The 21,494-nt window shown below is 50.6% G+C and overlaps 1 protein-coding gene across 14 annotated transcripts in view; it reads right to left on the reverse strand.

Annotated features, from left to right (window-relative positions):
- COL27A1 (collagen type XXVII alpha 1 chain) overlaps positions 1 to 21,494 on the reverse strand; it is a 131,645-nt gene that overhangs the window by 84,691 nt on the left and 25,460 nt on the right. For all 14 annotated transcript variants that reach the window (XR_005653718.1, XR_005653723.1, XR_005653720.1 and 11 more), the window contains exons 6-12: positions 16,674 to 16,727; positions 14,938 to 14,991; positions 6,560 to 6,604; positions 5,873 to 5,926; positions 5,399 to 5,443; positions 2,568 to 2,621; positions 1,618 to 1,662 (exon numbers count right to left, since the gene is read on the reverse strand). Coding sequence is in view for 7 of the 14 variants with exons in the window: in XM_039866818.1 (XP_039722752.1) it covers positions 1,618 to 1,662; positions 2,568 to 2,621; positions 5,399 to 5,443; positions 5,873 to 5,926; positions 6,560 to 6,604; positions 14,938 to 14,991; positions 16,674 to 16,727 (351 nt within the window). In the remaining 7 variants the exon portion in view is untranslated. The remainder of the gene's footprint in view (positions 1 to 1,617; positions 1,663 to 2,567; positions 2,622 to 5,398; positions 5,444 to 5,872; positions 5,927 to 6,559; positions 6,605 to 14,937; positions 14,992 to 16,673; positions 16,728 to 21,494) is intronic.

The following is a 21,494-nucleotide window of genomic DNA, read 5'->3' on the forward strand; positions in this document are numbered from 1 at the left end:
ACCATCTGACAGTCAATCATTCATTCTTCATTCTCCCATTCAATCATTGTCTGTCTGCCCATGAGAATAGGAACTTTGTCTCTTGTTCATTGCTCAGCACCAAGCACAGTGCCTGACACACAGTGTACACTCAGTATTCATTGAACAAACAAATGAACAAATGAGTAAATGAATCAATTAATGTGTCTCCTTGCCTGAGGTTATCTGGCTTGAGGAACATTTCCAAATGCCAACCCAGCCTCAGGGACTCGAGGTCCTTGCCTGAAGCCAGAGGCATCAGGTACTGCTCCTTGCCCAGATCTAGGTGTCAGGCATTAGACCTCAGGGCACAGAGGGGTTGTCAGCCACAGCGGGGTCTAGGTCTGAGGGTGAGATGCACCACCCCTATCAGCTGCTTGCAGCCAGGGCCTGGATCTTGCTTTTCTTTGCATCCCTCACTCGGTCTCCAGAGGACCCAGATCCATACACTGCAACAGGTAAGGCAGGTGCCTGTGAACATGCAGTCAATCCCAGAATCATAGACAACCCCTCTTCTGGACGCCTTTGAGTGCTCCCAGCTCCCTCCCAGCTGCCTCTCAACTTCTAACCTTGAGTGCTCCCAGCTCCCTCCCAGCTGCCTCTCAACTTCTAACCTTCCCATAGTCCCTTCTCCATCAAACACAAGCAAATGGAGGCCCAGCCCCAGAGGTGATGATAGTTCCAAGTCTGGGTATTAACCTGCAAGGCCATAGCAAAGAGCGTTAAGCCACCAAAAGGGGCCAGGTCTGAAAGGAATATGCCTCAGTTACAGTCCTGGGTCTCCCTCGCCCTGGTAGTAGGACCCTGGACAGATTACTCTGCCTTTCAGAGCCTCAGTTTCCCTTGTAAATAATGAGATTGTTGGAATGAATCATTTTCCCCCAGGCAAAAATTCTAGGAAATCCACTTTTACTGCATTATCACTAACCAGTGACCTTGAACCAGCACTGAGATCGGATGCCCTGGTGACAGAATTCTGGCTCCACTGTTTATTAATTGTGAAACCATGGGCAAGTTACTTAATCTTTCTGTGCCTTGGCTTTTTCTTCATGCCCCGCAGATGCCCAAACAACCTACCATGATAGAGCCATGGGCATAGCTGGTGGATTGAGGGTTACTGCTGAGCCTGCTGTGGGCCCGCCCAGCACCCCACTGCCCTCGGGCTTGTGTATCCATGAGTGAAACTGGTGACACCAAGACAACGCGGAGAGTGAGTGCTCTCTGAGTTAGGAGCACTGACACCCAGTCTAGCCAAGATCCCCCAGCATGGACACTAAGGAGCCCGACAACAGAAGGCCCCCGACACAGAACTGTATTACAGAGCAATTGTTGCACACGTGCACAGAGAGGCTCCATCCCAGAGAGGCCCGGAGCCCACGGGAGCCCCAGCCCAGCCAGGAAGCACCACTCAGTGTTCTGGCAGCAGGACACCAGGCCCAGATAGCTTCACATGCCGACCGACACACTCATAGCAGAGTGATGGCCAAACAGAAAGACGCAAGCACAGAATGCCCAGGCCACAAGTGGACAGGGCAGCATAGCCAGTGGGAGGTCAGGTTCCCCCATAGAGTCTGCGTAATAGACACGGAAAATCTTTACCGGCCTACCCATCTTGCCCCTCTTGCCAGGAACGCCAGGCAGGCCCTGCAGAGGAAGAGACAGGGAAGAGGTCAGGATAGGATTCCAGCAGAGGAAAACCAGCCCCAGAGCTGCCCACAATAGGAAGTCACAGAGGGCCCAGCATCCAGACCACATATACAGCAGATATCAGTTATGTGCTCAACGGATAGATGGTCCTTGCCCTCTACCGGGTTGGGGTCTGCGTGGACCTGAGCTGGGGAGATGCCTAAGAAAAGCACCCACTGTTCCTAGTATTCAGCAGGTGCTCAATAAATACTCCTCTGCTTTTGTAAGCTTCTCTATACTCAGCTTGTTGATGAGGTTACAGCTGAGTTCCCAAATACAGTCTCAGGCTGAGAGCAGATGAAGAGGAAGGTCCACTGTCCTGTGGCCCATACAGTCTTGTCATAATTAATCAACTCTATACCGAGAGCAGCGCCACGGACACTACATAAATACATGAGCATGGCTGTCTATGTTTAATAAAACTTTACAAAGCCAGATGACTGGGGGATCCAGCCCACAGGATGTAGTTTGCGGACACTTGATCTGAAACATAAAATAGGCCCATTTCCCATTTGTCGAAAGCCCTTCAGAAGCTCCCAGTGTTCTCAGAACAGAGTCCCTTTCTTGACCTTCGCCCCTGAGTGCTGTGTAACTCCACCCAGGGGCTCCCCCCAGCCTCATTTCCTACTGTTTCCACCTTACACTCAGCTCCTGGACTATGTTGATTCTTAAACTTTCCAAGTTATCATATGTCCCTGACTTTGCACTCTGTTCCCTATGTCTGCTTTGCCTTGTCCCCTTAGTGAACTCCTATTCAACTCAAGGGCACCTGTCCAGGAGGGATTCCATGACTTCTCCAGTCTGGCACCTGGCAGAGGAGGTGGGTTGGGTGGGTAAGAGGTAAACAAAGAAAGCACACTCACTCGCTCTCCATCGGACCCTGGCAGACCGAAGAGCCCTGGGAGTCCAATGTAGCCCTAGGAAAGAGCAGGTGGTGGGGTCAGAGGGGCCGAGGGATGGGGTGTGGCTGGCCCAACCCATCCCAGCCCCCTCGCTGCCCTCCCGCATCCCGGCTCCTCTTCCTGGCTGGTGGCAGTGGCAGCTCCGGTGGCTCCTCGACGACATAGGCCTTGAGGCAAGTGTATATGCCCATGGACTGCATGGTGCTGGCTTCCACGATGTAGTCCAAAGGCACATACCCTCACGCCAGGGAAGGGCGCGGGTGCTCGTGGGGAGAGGCCCGGGACCTGCGGGAAGGAAGCTCTCCGCTGGGTTAGATGCTACAGTGGCACCAGGTCCTACCCACCCCCAGGGATGCTGGCAGGTGCCCATGGCATCCGCAATGACTCCTTCTAGGCCATGTATGCCCAGGATGTGGTGTTCACATCCACCCCTGGCTGCCTGAGTTCCGGCAATAACAGCAGCTGCCACGCCAGCTGGCTGACATCCTGACAAACACGTGTGTGCCACTGCATTCAACCCTTCCTGGACCCTGCAGATTGGCTGTCATACCTTTACTAGACAGACAAAGGAAGTGAAGGCTCTGGAGATGAAGGGACATGACTAATCAGGGCTGGAGTCCACTGCCCTAAAATGCACCCGAGTTTCTGCCTCCCAGCCTTTATTCATGCTGTGCCCCCTACCAGGCATGCCCTTCCCACCCCCGCGACTGCAGAGCTAACGAATCCTTCCAAGCCCGGCTCTAATGCTCCCCTGGCAAGCAGCCCTGATGCCCCACACCAGAAGCGATCTCCTACTCCCTCCATCCCAGCACCATGTTTGCACCTCAGATAATAGGATTTACCACTTTCTCCGCTGCACCTTCACTATCTATGTCCATGTTTCATGTCCTCATTAGCCTGGGAACTTCTCAAGAGCAGGGACCTAGCTCAGCACTCCTATCACTATCCGTACTCTCTAGGTATTTGTGGAATGACTAATAATAACTATAAACAGCTTTTATTTATAAATAATAACTATAACAAAAGCTAGACTGAGTGTATCCTCATCGCACCCCCAGGAAGGAGGTATAATCGGCTCCCTGCAGAGGTGGGAACATTTAGGCTCAGAGAGGTGAAGTGACTCACCCAGGGTCACACAGCTAAAATGTGGTAGAACTGATATTTGAATTCAAGTCATCTGACGCCTAGACCAGGCTCCTAACCACTCTGCTATACTGCCTTCCACAAATAAGCAACCAATGTAGGCTTACAACCATCTGCCCTTCCCTAGAAGGTCAAGAGGTCACGGAGCCTCCTTCTTGGCACCCAGTGTGATAATAGCCATCATCTCAAAAAGAGATATTTGCTGATCTTCCCAAACAGGGCTTATAACTCAGAGTTACAGGTGAGAAAATGGGCTCAGAGAGGTCTAGCAACTTGCCCAAGATCCCACAGCCAGCTAAAGGTCTCAAAGCCAGTTGCCCTGACCCCGAAGCCTGAGCTCTGCCTACCTCATAAACATGAGTCTGGTGATGTCAAGGTTGGAAGAGCAGCTGGAGCTGCCCTGGCTCACCCAGGCTGCTCGGGGCCCTGTGACCCTGGAGAAAGATGCGCTGGGGCCAGACCAACTCTCTCCCCATACGTGGCCTCAAGCTGCCACCAGCATGGCAAACGCCAAGCATCCCCAGATGACATTAGCCTATCTCACTCCTCTTGTCCTCCTGGAAAATCAGGAATGCTGTTTGAAACGAGAAAACTTTCTGCCTGGTTTCAGAAGGCCACTGTGGGGTCACAGGTTATGGGAACAACTGGATTAAGGGAGAAGGGCCCAACATCCTAGGACAGGAGCCTCATCGGCCCCTGCACATCACCATCACTGTCATCATCATCATTATAACCACCACCACGTCCTGAGGAACTTGCCTACTCACCCCCTTGCCCACCTCCCAGATGCTCTTCTAACAGCTGCCTGTCAGTTCCTGGGATTAGGGCCGAGACTGTGGCCATAAATAGCTTTGGCTCAGGACTGGAAGACACGTCACACCGACCTGGACTGACCGAGGACTGTGTGACCCATTTGCTGAGCATTCTCTGAGAGGCAGTGGGCACAGCCCTCAGGACCACCTTAGCTGTGCAGCGCAAACTGGGGCCACTGGGTCCCTACCACGAACCCATGTAGAAGAGATCATTTCTTAGTCTTCCAAACTCCATTTACTTCCTTCCATTCAATTTCCCCAAAACCTTCTTCACTACCCCACAGCCCACCAGGTAGCCCCCACCCGGCAAACCCCTCCTTAGCAAATTCCCAGTATTCCCATAACCATGTTAGAGGTCGGATGGACATCACTTCATTTATAAGGATGGACAGATTGAGGCTGCTGGCTACTTAAGGGTTTGCTCCAGAGGCCTTGAAGGGGGAAAACAGGGGCAGATGCTCCATCCGCCTCCAGGCCTGGGCAGCATTCACCCAGGATTCTATTGACAAAGTGGCCCAGCACTTGGGATGTACTAGGGAACATGGCAAGCAAATACCTGATTGTAGCAGCTAGGCCATGGCCGAACCCCCAGCAGACTCTTTGCTGCCCAGTCTGTCCAGCCATGGGAACCAAGCCTGACTCTTGAATACCCATTACCCGGCCCTTCTGCTGCCCCTCTGTCTCCAGGGAGTGCTCAGGTGGGAGGGTCTTGGCCGCAGTTTCCCGACGGACACTTGGGGGAGGCCTTCCAGCCCTGATTTCTCTCAGGCCCACTGGAGGGACTGGTAATGCCCACCCAGGGCCCCACCTGCATGGCACTTGCCAAGGCCCACTTACCCGACTGCCTTTGGGGCCAGGGTCTCCTACAGGTCCGGGTAACCCCTGAAACATAAAAGACAAGGGCAAAGACATATGGAGACGCTCTACCTGCTGCCAACAACCCAGAGTGAGTCCTGTCTCCTTTGGGTCTCAGCTGCCCCCTGTGTAGAATGGGGGTGGGTTAGACTCATGGTCTTCGAACTGAGCCCCCAGCCGCCCCAAAGTCCCAGGAGGTGGCTTAGGGGAGAGACTGGGTGGGAGGAGCCTCTGGAGCCCCACCCCCACAGCACCAAAACTCCTTTCTTCTGTTCTCTTACTGAGCATCCTTTCCCTGCTGCCTTGGTCCAGCCCCTTGAACAGCCCTCTCTTCAGGGCCCACCCAGCAGGTGTAGCTCCTTGGCCCCCAGCCCGCTGCCTCCCTCTCCCTGGGGGCACCCGTGGCCATCTCCACACCACCATGGCCACAGAGCTTCCAGAAGCCATATACTGCACCTGCCTGCCAGGGTAACCTTTGGCCCCTGGGCTGCCCTCTGGTCCCAGCTGCCCCTGCAAAGGAACAAAGAAAAACGTGAGGAAAGGAGAGACCCTGCCCAGCTCCAAGTCCGGGGACAGCAGGGGGACTGGGGCTTACAATGGACAAATAGAAGGGTGATGGACAAAGAAACCGGGGGGAATGTGAGATGAAATAGGAGGAAGGGAAGCCACTGGCCGGCCGGGCCCCTAAGCCCACCCCTCTGTGAAACTGGTCAGACCAGCTCAGAGGAACAAAACCCCCGTGCTGGCAGCCCAGGAATAAGAAAGCACTGAGGCGGCCTGGCTGGCTCTCCCACGCTGGCAGCCACTGCTGTTTGATTTGGGCCAGGGCAGCCAAAATTCCTGCAAACCCCGTGGCGGCGTGTATAATATCCCCTAACATCGCCCGGAACAGGCCAGCTATTCATGGCTCTAACCGGAGTTGAGCAGCTCATGCCAATGCTGGGCTGGCGTGCGCTTCAGCTCCTTCAGGCAGATGTGGCTGGAGGAGAGGTGGGGTGTGGTGGGGGCTCCAGCAGGATGGGAGGCAGAACTGCCTGGCTCTGGGGCTCGCTCATGGAGCAGGGCCCGGGGAGGAGGCCAGGGACAGGCAGGCGCTGGAGTGTGGGACAGTAAGCAGGGTGGGGCTGAGGCCTTCACCCTCACCTGTTCTCCGGGGTGCCCCGCCGGTCCAGGATAGCCTTTGTGTCCCTGCGGGGGAAGAAATCTCATCAGGCCAGGAAAGCACATCTGGGCCTGTGGATTGTAGGGCCCCAGCATCCCTGCCTGCCTTTTCAGGAAGGCATGCGCCACTGTAGTGATGTAGTATACTTCAATAAATACTTTCCAAATGGCTACATAGTACACATCAGGGTTAGCAGGTTCCTATGGTTTCCTCTCTGCTACTAATGGTTCTTAGACCAGAAGCATCAGAGGTGATCTTCATTCCTTGGGCAGGGTTTGTGATCTGAACTGAGACACAGTGACTATGACAGAGTGATGCTGTACCCCGACCGTTCTTTCCAAATCAGAGAGCAGGTGAGACTGTCAAAAGCTGGGGTAGAGGGATTTCTCAGTGGGTGGGTGGGTCAATTAGGACCTTAAGGTCTGGAATATGCTCAATCACCCTGTGATGCTGAAACCCTCTGTCAGGACCTGCCCCTTCTCAATAATTCCTTATCAGAAAAGATCTCACACATACTGGCCAAATACATTAACCAAAATAGCTGCCCCGCTTCTCATTGGTCCCAGCAACTATTCCAAGGGAACAGAAGCCACGCGAATACCTAATAGAGGAGTCTGGCGACATCCCACCAACCTTGACCCTCTGTCCCAGGGCCCAACTACCATTGTCAAAGGCCAGGTCTTTAGTCTGAGAGAATGAAAATGAGTGTACGCTTTCAGGTGGCACTGGGGACGACCTTCGAGCCATTTCATAAGAGTTAGGAGCCCTCCGAAGGGGAACCCCAAACTTCGAGCTTCCATCAGCTTAGGGCTGTGAAACAGGACGGAGCAGAGGGCTTCCATGTCCGACAGGGTGGCTGCTCTAACCTCCGTTAGAGCCCCTCACACGGGGAGCCCTGGGCCTGGCTCAGACACCATGTCTGACTTACTGGGCAACTCTGGGTAGGTTACCACCCTTCTTTCTCTGGACCTCAAATGAAGGAGTCAGAACTCTGAGCTCCTACAGCTCTGTTTGAGAACTAGAGTTCTAAGGCTTCCCTGAGGTGATATACAAGACTCAAGAGTACACACACCTGATGCCTGCAGACCACTCTATGCACGGCTGTTTGCCCAGGACAACACCTACATGACCTCCTCTAGCCCTTACAACAGCCAGATAACGCGTGGATAGGAATTATCACCTCCATTTTACAGAGAAGAAAACTGAGTCTCAGATAACTGAAGCCACTCACCCCAAGTCCCACTGCTAAGGACCAAACAGGTTCACATTCACCATGGGGTCCTTCTGACACCTGAGGCCACATGGAGAGCCTTGCAGACATCTTGGGCCTGTACAGATCATGCACATACACACGAAAACACATAGGCACACATGCTCACCCCTGTAAACCCCCAGGAAATAGGACTTTTAATTATAAACAGCAGAGTCAGTTTGACCTAGGAGGTTTGGGACATTTACGAGCATTCCTTCTGCACCTACTCATGCCTCAGACTGCTCAGCAATATGTTTGCATCTCAATCCTGGATCTGTGAGATGGATTCAACATGGCTAAATGAGATTCTTTGATGTGAGGTGTGTGCTTTTTACTCCAGTGAGCAAACTGAGGTACAGGCCACAGCCAGCAACAGGTATGCAGCATAGTTAAAACCTTATTTCGGATTGTTCTGGATTCCTCTCATTTCACTGCTGGCTGGCTGTGTGACCTGAGGCCACTGATGTCACCTCTCTGAGCCTTGGTTTCTGCTTTTGTAAGCTGGGGATATAAGAGGTGGTGCATGGATTGGTTGCACAACAATGTGAATGTACTTAACATGATTGAACTGTACACACCTAAGCGTGGTAAAGATGGTACATTTTATGTTGGGGTTTTTTTTTTACCATAATTCAAAATAAAATTTTTGAATGAGATAATCTGTGGTAGTGACCAGTGCCACGAAGAAAAGTGAGCAGAGTTAGAAGACGGAGAATGGCAGTGTTGGGGAGGGTGTGACTGCAGGGAAGGCCGCTCTGAGGAGATGAATGACGTAAGGAAGCTAGACAGACAGCTGGCTCCTTGGTAGAGGGAACAGCAAGTGTAAAAGTCCTGAGGCAAGAATGCTCTCAGATGAGTTCAAGAAGGAATGAGGCCCATGCGACTGGAGCAGAAAGAGTGAAGGGCGAGGGTTGGATGGGCAGGGGTGGTCAGAGAAGAAGCAGGAAGCCAGAACGTGTCGGGTGGTAATACGATGGAAAGCCACATTGAGAAGGCATGTGTCAGGGTATGATGTGTATAATCACCATTATTATCTTTCTCCACTTGGAGCTTGCAGATGAGCAAGAAGAAGCAAGTCTTTTTCCACGAAGAGCTGAATCAAGCCTTGAGCTCTAGACTGTGTGTCTTGGCACACATCGTTGCCCTCTCTGAGCCCACCCTGCCATCCTCTGCCTGCTTCAAGGGGTTGCAACAAAGAATGAATGAAGTAATGGGCAAGGGTTTCAAGAGAAGTGTGAAAGGTGACCAGGGAGCCCCTGAGTATCACTTGCTCCTTGGGCTTCTTCTGTAGCCATGAAGAAACCTGCTGGAAACCAGTACTTTAGAGGAGACTTGTGGCCAGTGAAATCCCAGGAGGAGATTTCAAGTAAACCCTTTATTCAGAACATAGCTAAAAGGAAACAAATGATCATCAGGGACATGAACAGTGACTTGCCCTATGCCTGGCTCGGCACTAAAGCCTTCAATACATCAGCTCAATTCCTTGCAATCACCCCTGGGAGGTAGGAATTACTGTGCACACTTGCCGGTTGAAGCTCAGAGAGGTAAAGTGATTTTCCTGAGGCCACGCAGCTTCCCAAGGGCAGTGCCAGACTACGAGACTCCAATCCCTGTATCTTTAATCACCAAATCATGGAATGAGACATACTTCCTGAGGCCTGAGGCCCACCTAGAAGAGCCACAGGGCCACCCAGAGAAAGACCCCCTTACAGACCAATCTCCCCAGAACAGATCAGTGCTACATTTTGGGGGCAGAGGACAGTCACGAAACCCTGGAGTGTCTGAGTTGGAAGGGACCTTAGCCATCAATTTGACAACTTCTTTTCTCATTGGACAGACTGAGAAACCAAGGCTCAGAGAGGAGAAAGGACTTGCCCAAGGTTATTTAGCAAGTCGTAGCCAAGCCTGGACTGTTCCCCAGGACTCTACACCTGCTGGGCTGTGCTATGTCCAGAAGGTTACAGTTCCTAGGTCTTTCTCAATTAGTGGGCCCCGAAGGGCCTTGAACATGGCCACGAACGCCCGTTTCTTCTGCCAGACAAGAGCAGCAGACTGAGCACAGCCACGGCATGGGGTAGGGTTGGTGGGAGGTTCATATGCTTCTTGGAAGTATCTTCACAGTGTTTACCATGCTAGGGTCAGCCAAATAGCTTCAAATAACAGGGCCCCAGGACCTGGAAAAATCTAAACCATTATCTTCTCTATGGCCCCAGCAATTATGGGGCAGGCACTGACCGCAAGGTGGACCCACGGGCAGTGATTTCTCTGTGTGTGATCGGTGCCTGACTGGCACTAGGGGAGAACAGATGCTTCAGGAGAGCTCCAAGGACCATGGAGTCTGCAAGGGACCTCCAGCTGCCCGGCAGGCGGGTCTCCTCAGGACCCGTGTTTATAATAGAGCTCGGTCTATATTTTGGTTTGGAAGCCAGATTAATCACTGCTTACAATGCACAAGGAGAAACCAGACATCACCTCACTGTTGCTGCAGACAGTCTCCCTGTCGGCTGGGATGCTATTTAGGTTTTGGGCAGGGAAGGAAGGGAGGTCCTGTCCTTGCCTGAGGGTCGTGGGGACCAACATGTTCGTCCAGGCTCTACCTCAGCCCATACGAGGTTCTGGCTTCTCCTGCAGTAAAATGGAACTCACTATACTTGTTTAATATTCCATGAGACTTCCCTGTCACCTTGCAGCTGCATGTCACGTGGGGCAGTCAACAGGACAGAGAGCCCCATTTAACGAAAAGGATCAGTGAAGAAGAAACACATGCCAAGAGGTAGAGTGACCCATTACATGATACTGGGCAAGTCCCTGCCCCTCCTGGGCCTCTGTTTCCCTAGCTGTCCTCTCAAAGCATCCTTCCTGTTGGCTCAGAAATGATAGGATTTTGAATGTGTGGCTCATCCAAAAGCACAGTCTACCATAGCATAGCCAGGCATCTGACGCCAGACTCTGCACAGTGGGTGCCTGAGACAGGTCAGGGCAGGAAGGTACAATTTCTAGATGGCTCATTCACTCATCCAGTCATTCATTCAACAAAGATTTGCTGAGCCCCGAAGATGAGCCAGACCCTGTGTTAGGCACTAAGAATACTCTTGTGAACAAAACAAACTCACTCCCCACCTTCTGGAAGAGGTTATAGATATTAAATACACGTTGAGTGGAATGAAGAAGTACCGAGTGCCCGGAGAGGGAAGGCAGTCCATCGAAGCAGGCGGCATTGTCAACCGAGGCCCGAGAGAGGAGCCGAGTTAGAAAGCACAGGCGAACTGGACCTCAGAAATGGCAGGGGGTGTGGACCCCAGAAGGCCACACAGAGGGGAGCCTAGAGAAGAGGCTCTGCATGGAACTGGGGGTGCTACATATGACATCATCTCAGGCAGCCTCAATCGTGTTCCCCCAAAACATTCCCAGCTGACCCTTCCGCCCTCCTATTTTATCACAGCTTCTCACTGATGACGGCCAACTTGGGGGGCACAGAAGGCGCCTGGGCAGGGTGAGGGCAGTAGGAGGGAGCGGGGGATGAGTGCCAACGGGCACATCGGCTTGGCTGGAGTGAGGGTTTCTGCACAGCAGAGTTTCTCAGCCTCGGCACCGCTGCACCGTAGGGCGGATGAGTGTGTGGTGGGGTGGCTGTTTAACAGCATCTCTGGCTTCTACCTGTTATAAGTTAGTGGCACCTCCCACCCCACTCCCAGCTGTGACAACTAATGTCTCCAGACATTGCTAACTGTACCCTGGGGTGCAAAATCACTCCTGGGTGAGAAGCACTTCTCTACAGGAGAGAAGGCAGGAGGGTCAGATGGGGGACATCGCCGGACTCTGCCTTCCCAAGGTGCAGATGAGGTTCGGGTAAATTTGTTGGGTAGTGGAGGGTGCTTAACTGTCAACTAAGCAAGACTACTGATAGGACCAGGCAGGCAAGACCTCAGTGCCTCTCCTTCAGGACGTCATGATCATTCATTTATTCAGCAACTACAGAAGCAGTGCCCACCGTGTGCCAGCCCTGTGTTAGGTCCTGGGGATGTAGCATCACATTTAACCCTCCTAACCACTCTATGAGGCAGCTCAGGCTCAGTGAGGTGAGGCCACTTGCCCCAGCTCACACGGCAAGAGAGGAATAGGGCTGGATTCCATCCAGGTCTGTCTGACCGGCTCTACGCGCTTGCCCAAACCTCGGAAATCGGCTCAGCAAAGCCCCTCTGCAAACATCGCAGGCCCACCTGGAAGCAGAGAGCTGAAACTTCTCATGCGGGAGCCTCTTTTTCACTTGATGGGCCCACTCTTATTTGAGAAGCTGTTTGAATCAGCGCTTTGGAGAGAAAGGGCCTGAGGGTCAGAGACCTGGGTTCAAACCCCGGCTCTGCCGCTTAGTGACCCTGGAAGGTACTTCCATTTAAGCCAGTAGCTCTTTGTCTTGGCTGCATATGAGAATCTTGTGCCTGGGTCCCACTCAGACCAACTGAACCAGGATCTCTGGGGTAGGGCTTGAGCTCCCCAGCTGGTTCTACTGCACAGTGGGGCTGAGAACCACTGCTGCAGATTTCAGCCTCTGTGAGGCCCCTCGATGACTTCATTTGCATTTAACACCAGTGTCGGCACAGGGCCTGGCATACAGGTACGCAGTCACTGAATGACTGGTAGGATGAATGAATAAATGTGTGAGACCTATTTGGGCCTTGGCTTTCTCAGCTGTCAAGTGGGCATGATATTGCCTTACCCCTTGGAGGCTATCGTGAGGAAACAATGTAATGAGGGACAGTAACGCTTTATGCCACCTCTAATTCGCCTCGCTATTTAATATGGAAACCTCCCAGCCCAAACTCCCTTTCTCTGCCTGTTTTTCCACAGTCGTTTTCATCTTCTAACATATCTTATGTTTTTACTAATTTTCTATCTCCTTCCACAAGAATAAAAGTTCTGGGGAGATGAGGGGACAGGAATTTTGTCTATTTATTCAGCTCAGTGCCTTGAGCAGTACCTGGCACACAGCAGGCATTTAACTGATCCTGTTGAATAAAAGAACAAATAGGATTATTGGTGTCACTCTGAAGTGACACCAAAATTGAACATGCTAGTGAGAAAAGAGGACATGAGATGAGGCAGAAAAGCCACCCAACAGGACCAGGACAAAGTGGCCACTGATGTCACCAACGACAGTTGTGGAAGAGAGACTACTTACAAAACAGTGATGATCCCAGGCACAGTTGCCTACCCTGTCAGTCCTCCTTCTTGGCCCTGATCACTGGGGACCTGAGCTTCCCCATGCTCTGCCCACCACCCTCCCTCAGTGAGCAGGTGACACTGGCCTGCCACAGACCAAACTTGTGTCTGCCTGGGTCATAGCTGAGGGACTCACTGTAAATAGCTTTGACAAATAGTTTTCTAGCCACATGGAGGCTCTTCTTTAATTTAGAAAAGATGCCCTTCCCGACTCAGGTGAACTGATCCCTCTTGGCTGTGGGCTCTTGGCCTCCCTGGACATCTGCCGAGACCAGGGAGCCCTGTAACCCAGGCAGGAGCCGGTCCAATCTGTTTTCCCATCTCCTGCCACCTCTGCTAAACTCCCACCACCATGCAGAGCAAGACCACCACCAGCTGCTTTATGAGCCAGGACTGGAAGGAGACTTTCCACTCACACCTCATCCATCAGAAAATGCTGGAGCCCAGAGGGGAAGTGAGTAGAGAGAGAGAGAGTCCCTCTGTGTTCTCTGAGCCAGAAAATTCCATGTTTCCCCAGCTCACAGGCAGCTGCAGATTCCGGTCTGGCTCTGGCCTCTTCAGATTCGAGGTTTGGCCTGCGCTAGCCATGGAGGGTGGAGGAGAAAGGGATGAGGAGGACATGACGCTCCAAGTATCCTGTGCCATGGGGAGCAAGGACAGGACGAAGCCAGGAGGCACCACAGCTGTCCAGATGAGAACCAGATGGCCCAGAGAGATGGCAGCTGTGGCTACAGCTGGGAGCCAGGGTAGAAGCTTAAGACATGGCCCTAGGCTGATGTATCTACTGGAAAACCCATCAGCAGAGGGAGATTTCCCTGCAAAAAGCAGTTGATCCTTGGCCTGCATTGTCCTCCCTGTTTCCTGAACACCTACTATGTGCAGACCCTGTGCTAGCCTCAGTAGGGAAGATAACAAACCAGATTCGCAGGGCGTGGTTGGTGAGGCTGGACTCCGGATAAGAATAACTCAGCTAAGATGGGCTGGGGGTTCTTGAGCAGAGTGGAGGTTCCTGGCCTGAAGGCTGAGGATCCAGGAGGTCTTCCTAGCGTGGGCACCACTAGAGTTGAATGTGAAGGATGAGGGAGCCTGGCTGGGAAGCTGGGGCAAAATCTAGGGGCACCGTAAGTCAGAGACACACCATCTAGGAAAATGGCAGACTTTCTTCCAAGGATGTTTAGAGAAGTAATTCCCCCAGCATGGCCATAGCTCAGAAGGTACAGAGAACTACTGCCTCTGCAGCACGTTCCCCTTCCCCTGCAGCATATCGGCATACCAGGGAGAGACGAATACTAGACTCAGAGAGGTTATTGATTTTCCCAAGCTCACACAGCTAGGAAACGGTGGAGCTGGGAGTAGAACCCAGGTCTGACTGGCCCCAGAGCCCACTATCCCAGTTTCTTTGCTCCAGGTCTCACTCCAGGCTGACAGCCCAGGCACTAAGAGGTCAAGTGTGGGGGGCTGTTGTCTCCATCCCAGGTAGGAGGAGGCTGAGGCTCAGGGAGGAAATATGCAGGCCCAAGGCCACTCAATCAATTGGAGGTAGAGCCGGGCCAATGCCGGCCCTCCTGGTTCTGACAATATTCCTGTCACCACCACGGGAAGGCCTCCTGGGAGCAGCTGGACCCCTAGAGGAAGGACAGCGAACCAAGGCCACTTCTCTTCACACCTCATTAAGCATGGCTAGGGAAACCTACTCCAAGCCAAGGTGCTGCCCACCCCCAGATAAGCACAGACGTCCATAAATCTCTCACCCCCACCAATGTTCCCTGTGCCCAAGGGAGCTAGGGAGAGGCAGACGGGAGGAAGGAGGCTAACAAGGCTCCTGTCAGATGGCCCTGCATGCTAGGCAGCCTACTGGCAAGGCAAAGCATTGAAACCAAGGTGTACCTTTCGTCCAAGAGGTCCTGGATTCCCAGGGAGCCCGGGCAAGCCCGCGTCGCCCTGCAAAACACAGACAAGGGGGTAAGCTGGGGGAATGGGAGCAGAGACACTCCTTAAATTGAATGTGTGACTTTATATGGCCAATTGTTTGTAAACAGGATTCATGGAGGCCCAGAGGCCTCAGAGGACATTGGGGGCCTCTGAGTAGAGTGAGGGTAGCCGAGTAGGCGGGGTACCCTGGCCCTTCCCACTCAACCCAGTCTCTCCATTGGATCTATTTTCTATACTGGACTTCAGCATAGGATACCATTTGAGAAATTGATCTTGCTGCTAAATATTTGAGAACCACTATTTGAAAACCACTGTCCCCAGGGAACATGCAATTCATGTCTCATTCCAATCAGCTCGCTCTCTCTGTGTCTCTCTGTCTCTCTATATATAAATATATATATATAATATACTCTCTCTACTCTGTCTCTCTCTCTCTCTCTGTCTCTCTCTCTGTCTCTCTCTCTGTCTGTGCTGCTGCTCATCTATACTTAATGCTCACTCACCAATGTCTCTCTCTCTCTCTGTCTCTCTCTCTCTCTCTCTCTCTCTCTCTCTCTCTCTGTCTCTCTCTCTCACTCTCTTTGCATTCTTCATCTTTGCTGGGCATGGTGGTCATAAATAGGAGGCATTTCTGCCACCACCATGAGACCTGAGAACAGACAACCCAGGGCAAGAAAGAAGCCTAGGCCCCTGACTCCATCAGACCTAGGTACCAGTCCTGCTCTGCACTGAGCAGCTACGTGACCTCCAGCAAGCCACCTACCTCTAGGGCCTCTGTTTTCTCATTTGCAAACTGGGCCCATCTGCCCTGGCTTATAGGGTTCTGATGAGGAGCAGAAGGGAGTATATGTAAACATTTCCCCCCAGTAATGAATGAAAAAACTTATCAGTAAGGATGTGAAGGAATGAGCTACCTGTGTCTTGGGGAAATCAAAGGGAACTGCCACTTCTATGCACTCAAGCATAGGAGGCTGGGTTGAGAAGCAGTGTTCCGCCTGTCAGGAGGGCTCTGATGCTGTGCCTAGAGGAACCCAGACTGGAGCATTCCTTCCAGGATATGAAGGTCTGAAACACTGGGGATCTCACTTGGATTTCTCGGTTCCCCTGTTCCCACCTGTCCTGCACTCCCTCCAGGCCCCTTGATCTGTTTATGGGGTGGACGCTTCAGGAATGGATGAAGTCCTTTGGCCTAAGTATATTCTATTCCACTGGAGAAGCTTCTAATCTCACAGCCCTTCAAGGTTAGAGAGCCCTGAATCTCTGGCCTGTTCCCATCCCTCCTCCTAGAAATGTATAGACGTGTCTCCTGGAATTAACAACCTCAGAGGGGACTTTGAACATCTTCTGGAAGCTTCCCGGCTTTGTGCTACCAAGAAGCTTCTGGATGCCAAGGGTCACCTAGTGGGCCCTAGAGAAAGCTATGCAGGGCATGAGGCAAAATGACATTCGCCAAGAGTGTGTCCATAGGCAAAATCTGTTGGTTTTACTGGTTGCAGCCCAGGAAGAAGACAGCAGGAAATGGTTTTGGGTTTAGTGTGGGAAAAAGCAGAAGAACTTCAAGGAAAAATCCAAACCACACTTTCCTACTTCCCTGCCTTTGTCACACAGTGGCCTCTGCCAGGACGGCTCACCCCAGAGCATGGCAGTCCACTCCCCCACTTCCCTGAGCTCTGGGGTCCCTGGAAACCTACCTTTGTCCCATCGTGAGCCTTTCCTGGTGAGAGCCCTGGGTCCCCTTTCTGTCCCTGAAACAAAAATAATTCCACTTTGGCGGCCGAGTCATCTAGAGAGGATGTCTCCCCACAGACTGTGCTCTAAGCCCTGTCTTGTGCTTAAATGCCCTTCCACCCAATCCCCACTCACCCAGCTCCATTACTCCCCTGGCTCTAACACCTTCCACAGCTCCCCACTAATTGATTGCATGACAACAAAGTCCAAACTCTTTGGTGTTCCAAGTCTTTGGTCTTCTGGTCCCAGCCATCCTGACCAGACTTTGCTCTCCTTCTGCCAGCCAAACACACAGACAGGGTTGCCTCTGCCCCTTCCCCAGACCACGGCCCATTCCTCAGCCATGCCTTGCACTTTCCTGCTGCCAGGCCCTTGCTCAGGCAGTCACTCCCACCTATTCCCCGGTCATCATTAGCCAAACTATAACATTCTTCCAGATGCAGCTTGAACGCGTCCTCCCCAAGCTGGGTCCGCATGCAGGTGACGGAACCTTGCATGTGAGCATTGCTAGGACTGCCTCCAGGCTTGCTCCACTTTTGGAGGCTCTCAGAGAGCTTCCAAAAGACACATACAAGAGGCATGCCCAATTCTTTTCCATTTTCCCAATACTCACCTCACCACTCTGATCACCTAGGGTCACTGCAATAACACCCACTTACAACTGTGTACAACTCTTCACAGTTTGCAATATTCCTCACCTCACTAGATTCTCACGACAGCTTGCTGAAGTGGGCAAGGGAAGTGTTATCACCCTACCACATGGTTGGGAAAACTGAGGCTAGAGAAGGAAAGGGACTGTTTGTGGCCCAAGATGAGGCATTGGCAGAGCTAAGACTAGAACCCTGAAGATGAGTTAGAACAGGCAGTAAATCAGAGAGAAACCAACAAGCAGCAGGTTCCCAGTCAGAGATAAATCCCTAGCATTCGGGAGTGTCCCCAATGCAAGGATTCTAGCTCCCAAGAGAATGGGGCTTGAGAAAAGGCCCACATACAGTTCACCAGCCGCATCCCCTGCAGGGCTGAAGAGAGTGCTCCCGGCTGCAGGCCTGCTCATTTGGTCCAACCTGGTTAAAATACTCTGAAAACAGCCCTTTGGAAGGTAGGTCCACCTTGATGTCACCTTTCAAGAACTCCTGACCACTGTTCTTCACCCTCACTCCCATGCTCCCTCCCCCAGCTGGATAGATCCTGAGTCAGAAGTCCTGGGGTGAAGCCAGGGACTCACAGTGGGACCTCAAGCAAGCCATTTCACTTCCCTGAGCCCCCATTTCCTCTCCTTTAAAATGGGAGCTGTGCAGCACACACACACAGGCATGCACACAAGTGCATACACACAGGCACACAGATGCTCATACGCACGCACATGGATGCATGCACACTCACACATACACATAGCATTTGCATACACATTCACATGCGCACACAGGTGCATGCGCACACTCATACACGTGCACACTCATCGTCAGTTTCCCAGATTTCTTGGCAAGGAGCCAGTGAGATGATGGACATGACACGTGGGAGGGGTGGTTTGGCCAACTTTAATTAATTCCCATTTGGTTCTTTTCGTCTTTCAAATTCTGACTCAGTTACTCTTCATGAGAAATCCTCACATTAAAGAGGGAAGGAAACAGCCTTCCACTGCCCACCTACTCTGCACCCAGTACTGGGCCAGGCCCACTCTACGCAGCAACTCATTAGTCCTCTTAACATCCACTTGATGCAACTCAGAACCCATATCAGAGTGCAGAGAGGCTGAGTCACAGCCTGGGGTGACACGCAGGTAAGAGGCAAGGTCTTACTAGGTCTGACTCATCCCTGGTCTGTCTGAGTTCAGAGCTCTCATTTCCAAATGGGAAAGCTGGGGACTTCTCCCACACCTTCCAGCTGCCCCAGGCTGAAGGGCAGCCCCTCCCTGCTAGGACACCAATTCTCCGTCCACCGGGGCCACTTCTGCAGAACCCGTCCTCTGGGATCTCACACTGCGGCTGCCCCTCACACACTGTCCCACCCTCAGCTGCTCACAAACCCAGCTCCACTGCCTTTTATGTCCATGGTACAAGGCCAGGCCCAGGGCTACCCAGGATTCCAATGGCCAAAAAAGGGCAGCAGCTCTCCCCATTCCGCCCTTGCCCACCTCAGTCTAAAGTTGGTAAAGGAGCTTGGCTTAAAAAGCTTTCATGGGTGGGCTTCCATGTATCCTAGTCATTTTATAAAAGGGAAACGGAGACCCAAAGAGATGCTGGACCTGCTCCCTTGCCTGGGGTCCTTACCCAGGGCATTTTAGTTATTTATGGGTATCTCTCTGCAGCCTCAGTTGCAGCAAAGTGCTTGGGATGTAATCCCGGTCCAAGGACAATACCCATAAGTACAGATCCTTACTGACCATTTACTATGACCCAAGTCTCACCACAACTATAGGAAATGCCACAGTAGGGAACAAGACACAGGGCTTGCCCATGGGGAACTCTCAAGGGAGAAGCCAGAGAGACAGGTGATGATAATAAGCACTAGAATTTACTGAGTGTCCTTCTAAGCTCTCGACATATAAATCTATGAGGTAGCAACTATCATTATTCCCATTTCACAGATGAGGAAACTAAGGCACAGAGAGGATAAATAACTTGTCTAAGGTCACACAGTTAGTAAATGGGATTTAGACTAAGGTACTCTGGTTCCAGAGCCCAAGCTCTTTACATTTCAATACACTGCAGATGACAAGTGGAGTCCAGGAGGAAGTCGAGAGAACTTGACCCAGACGGAGGGTAAATCCCTAACAGGACTTACAGTTAAGGCTGGAGGAAGACAAGGAGAGAACCAATGAATTTAAAGCTCAAGGAATGCTCCAAACATCCTGGTTAAGTGACAGTGTGACTTCTGGGATGGAAAAAATTACATGTCTTCTCAGCCAGACTCCTGCAAATTCCCCAGTAAGAGATATAAGGAATACATAAACTCTAATTAATTGCTTATACCTTGGCGAGGACAGAATCTGGTCACCAGACCTAGCTCTCCAGCCATGAGCCTGTACGACCTTGGACAAGCCCCCTTTTCTCTCTGCATAGGGAACAGTAGACTGGACTTAGTTAAAAGAGCCTTATGGAACTAGAAGACACATGGGAGGGTATATTTTAAATAGATGCTGCAAATATAGTGAGAACAAGAACTATAAGATCCTTTCTTATAGTACCTGTAGTTAACTATAGTTCTTATAGTTAAAGGTAGCATTGAGCAGTGGAGAGAATAGGGGGCTCTGGGTAAATAAAGCCCAGAGAGAAGCTGAGACAATGGAGAAACAAATCACAAAGAACTGGGAAATTCTGGGCTGGAAGTCCCTGTATAAGTCATCGCTGATCCTGAGTACCCAGCACAGGGCCTGGCCCAGAGGAGGCATCAAAAAAATATTTCACAAATGAGCAAATGAATGAATGGAGTCACAAGAGACAACGCTAGGGCTGGAATTGGGTCAGCTCTTGGCCCCAGGCCTGGAACGTCCTCTGAAGATTCGCTGAGCCTCTTAATATCACCACTGCTATTTCATGTGTTTAGAAGTTCTGGCCAATGCAATCAGGAAAGAAAAACAAATAAGACTACTAACTTTTGAGGAAAAGGAGAGAAAACTATGTCCTTTGCAAACAATATGAGTGCCTGTCTAGAAAATCGAAGAGAACTAACTGAAATACTGGTAGAATTCATAAGATAATTCACTAAAGGGCATGGTTATAAAATACGCACAAAAGTACAAAAATACAAAAGCAACAGTCTCTTCAAAAGCTGAGAGCCAGCTAGAAAATATAATGAGGAAAATATTCCCTCCATTTATAACAGCAACAATAAAATTTCTAAGTATAAACTTAAAAACCGTGCAGGGCTTATGCAATAGAAACTATAAAAGTTTACTAAAAGACATTTAAAAAAACTCAACCAAATGGGAAAACTTAATATTTTAAAGATGTTAATTTTTCACAAATTAATATACACATTTAATACAATTCTAATAAAAACTCCAAGAGGGTTTTTTAAGGAAATTATTAAGATGGGCATAAAGTATATCTGACAGAATAAATAGCCAGAAATATTTTAAAAGAACAGGGGTGAGAAGACACAGTATAAAGGTAGTAAATGTCATAATATAAAGTAGTATTTTACGAACATAAAAAAATACGAAGAGCAATAAAACACATTTGAATGGCCTGAAATAGACCCTGTTCTATCATATAGTAATCAGTGGAGGAAAGGTTATTTAATAAATAATTAATTATTGGAAGGAAAATAAAGTTAGAGCCCTACCTCCTATCACCCCTCCCATTGAAGGTTAATTCCAGATGGTTTAAATTTTTTTAGTACAAATGATATTATAAAATGACTAGAAATATAAGTGAATTTTAGTATGGGAAAAAATGTCTAATTATAAAAGTAAATAACCATACATTTTACATATGGGTGGAGCACTCTCTAAACTGTCTGACATTATCATAAGTTCCTAATCTGTATTAGCTATTATTTTTAGTCCCTCCCTACTAGCCTCAAAATAGATAACATTTCCAGTTGTGAAAATCATCACAAATACTCTTAATAGGCAAACAATAAACTGGAAAATATTTGTAAGGTAGATGAAATCTTAATAACCTTAATATATAAACATAAATAATTTTTACAAATCAAGAACAAAAGACAACACCCCAACCCCCATGACATGGGAAACTGAGGCCTCTGCAAAGCAGAAGTCTCCAAAGGAGGTCCCTTCTAGAAAGAAGGAGCAGGTCCTCCCAGGGGACAGTCCTGTC

This window comes from Pteropus medius, unplaced genomic scaffold, assembly GCF_902729225.1.
Source record: "Pteropus medius unplaced genomic scaffold, Ma_sr-lr_union100, whole genome shotgun sequence".
Lineage (NCBI taxonomy): Eukaryota > Metazoa > Chordata > Mammalia > Chiroptera > Pteropodidae > Pteropus > Pteropus medius.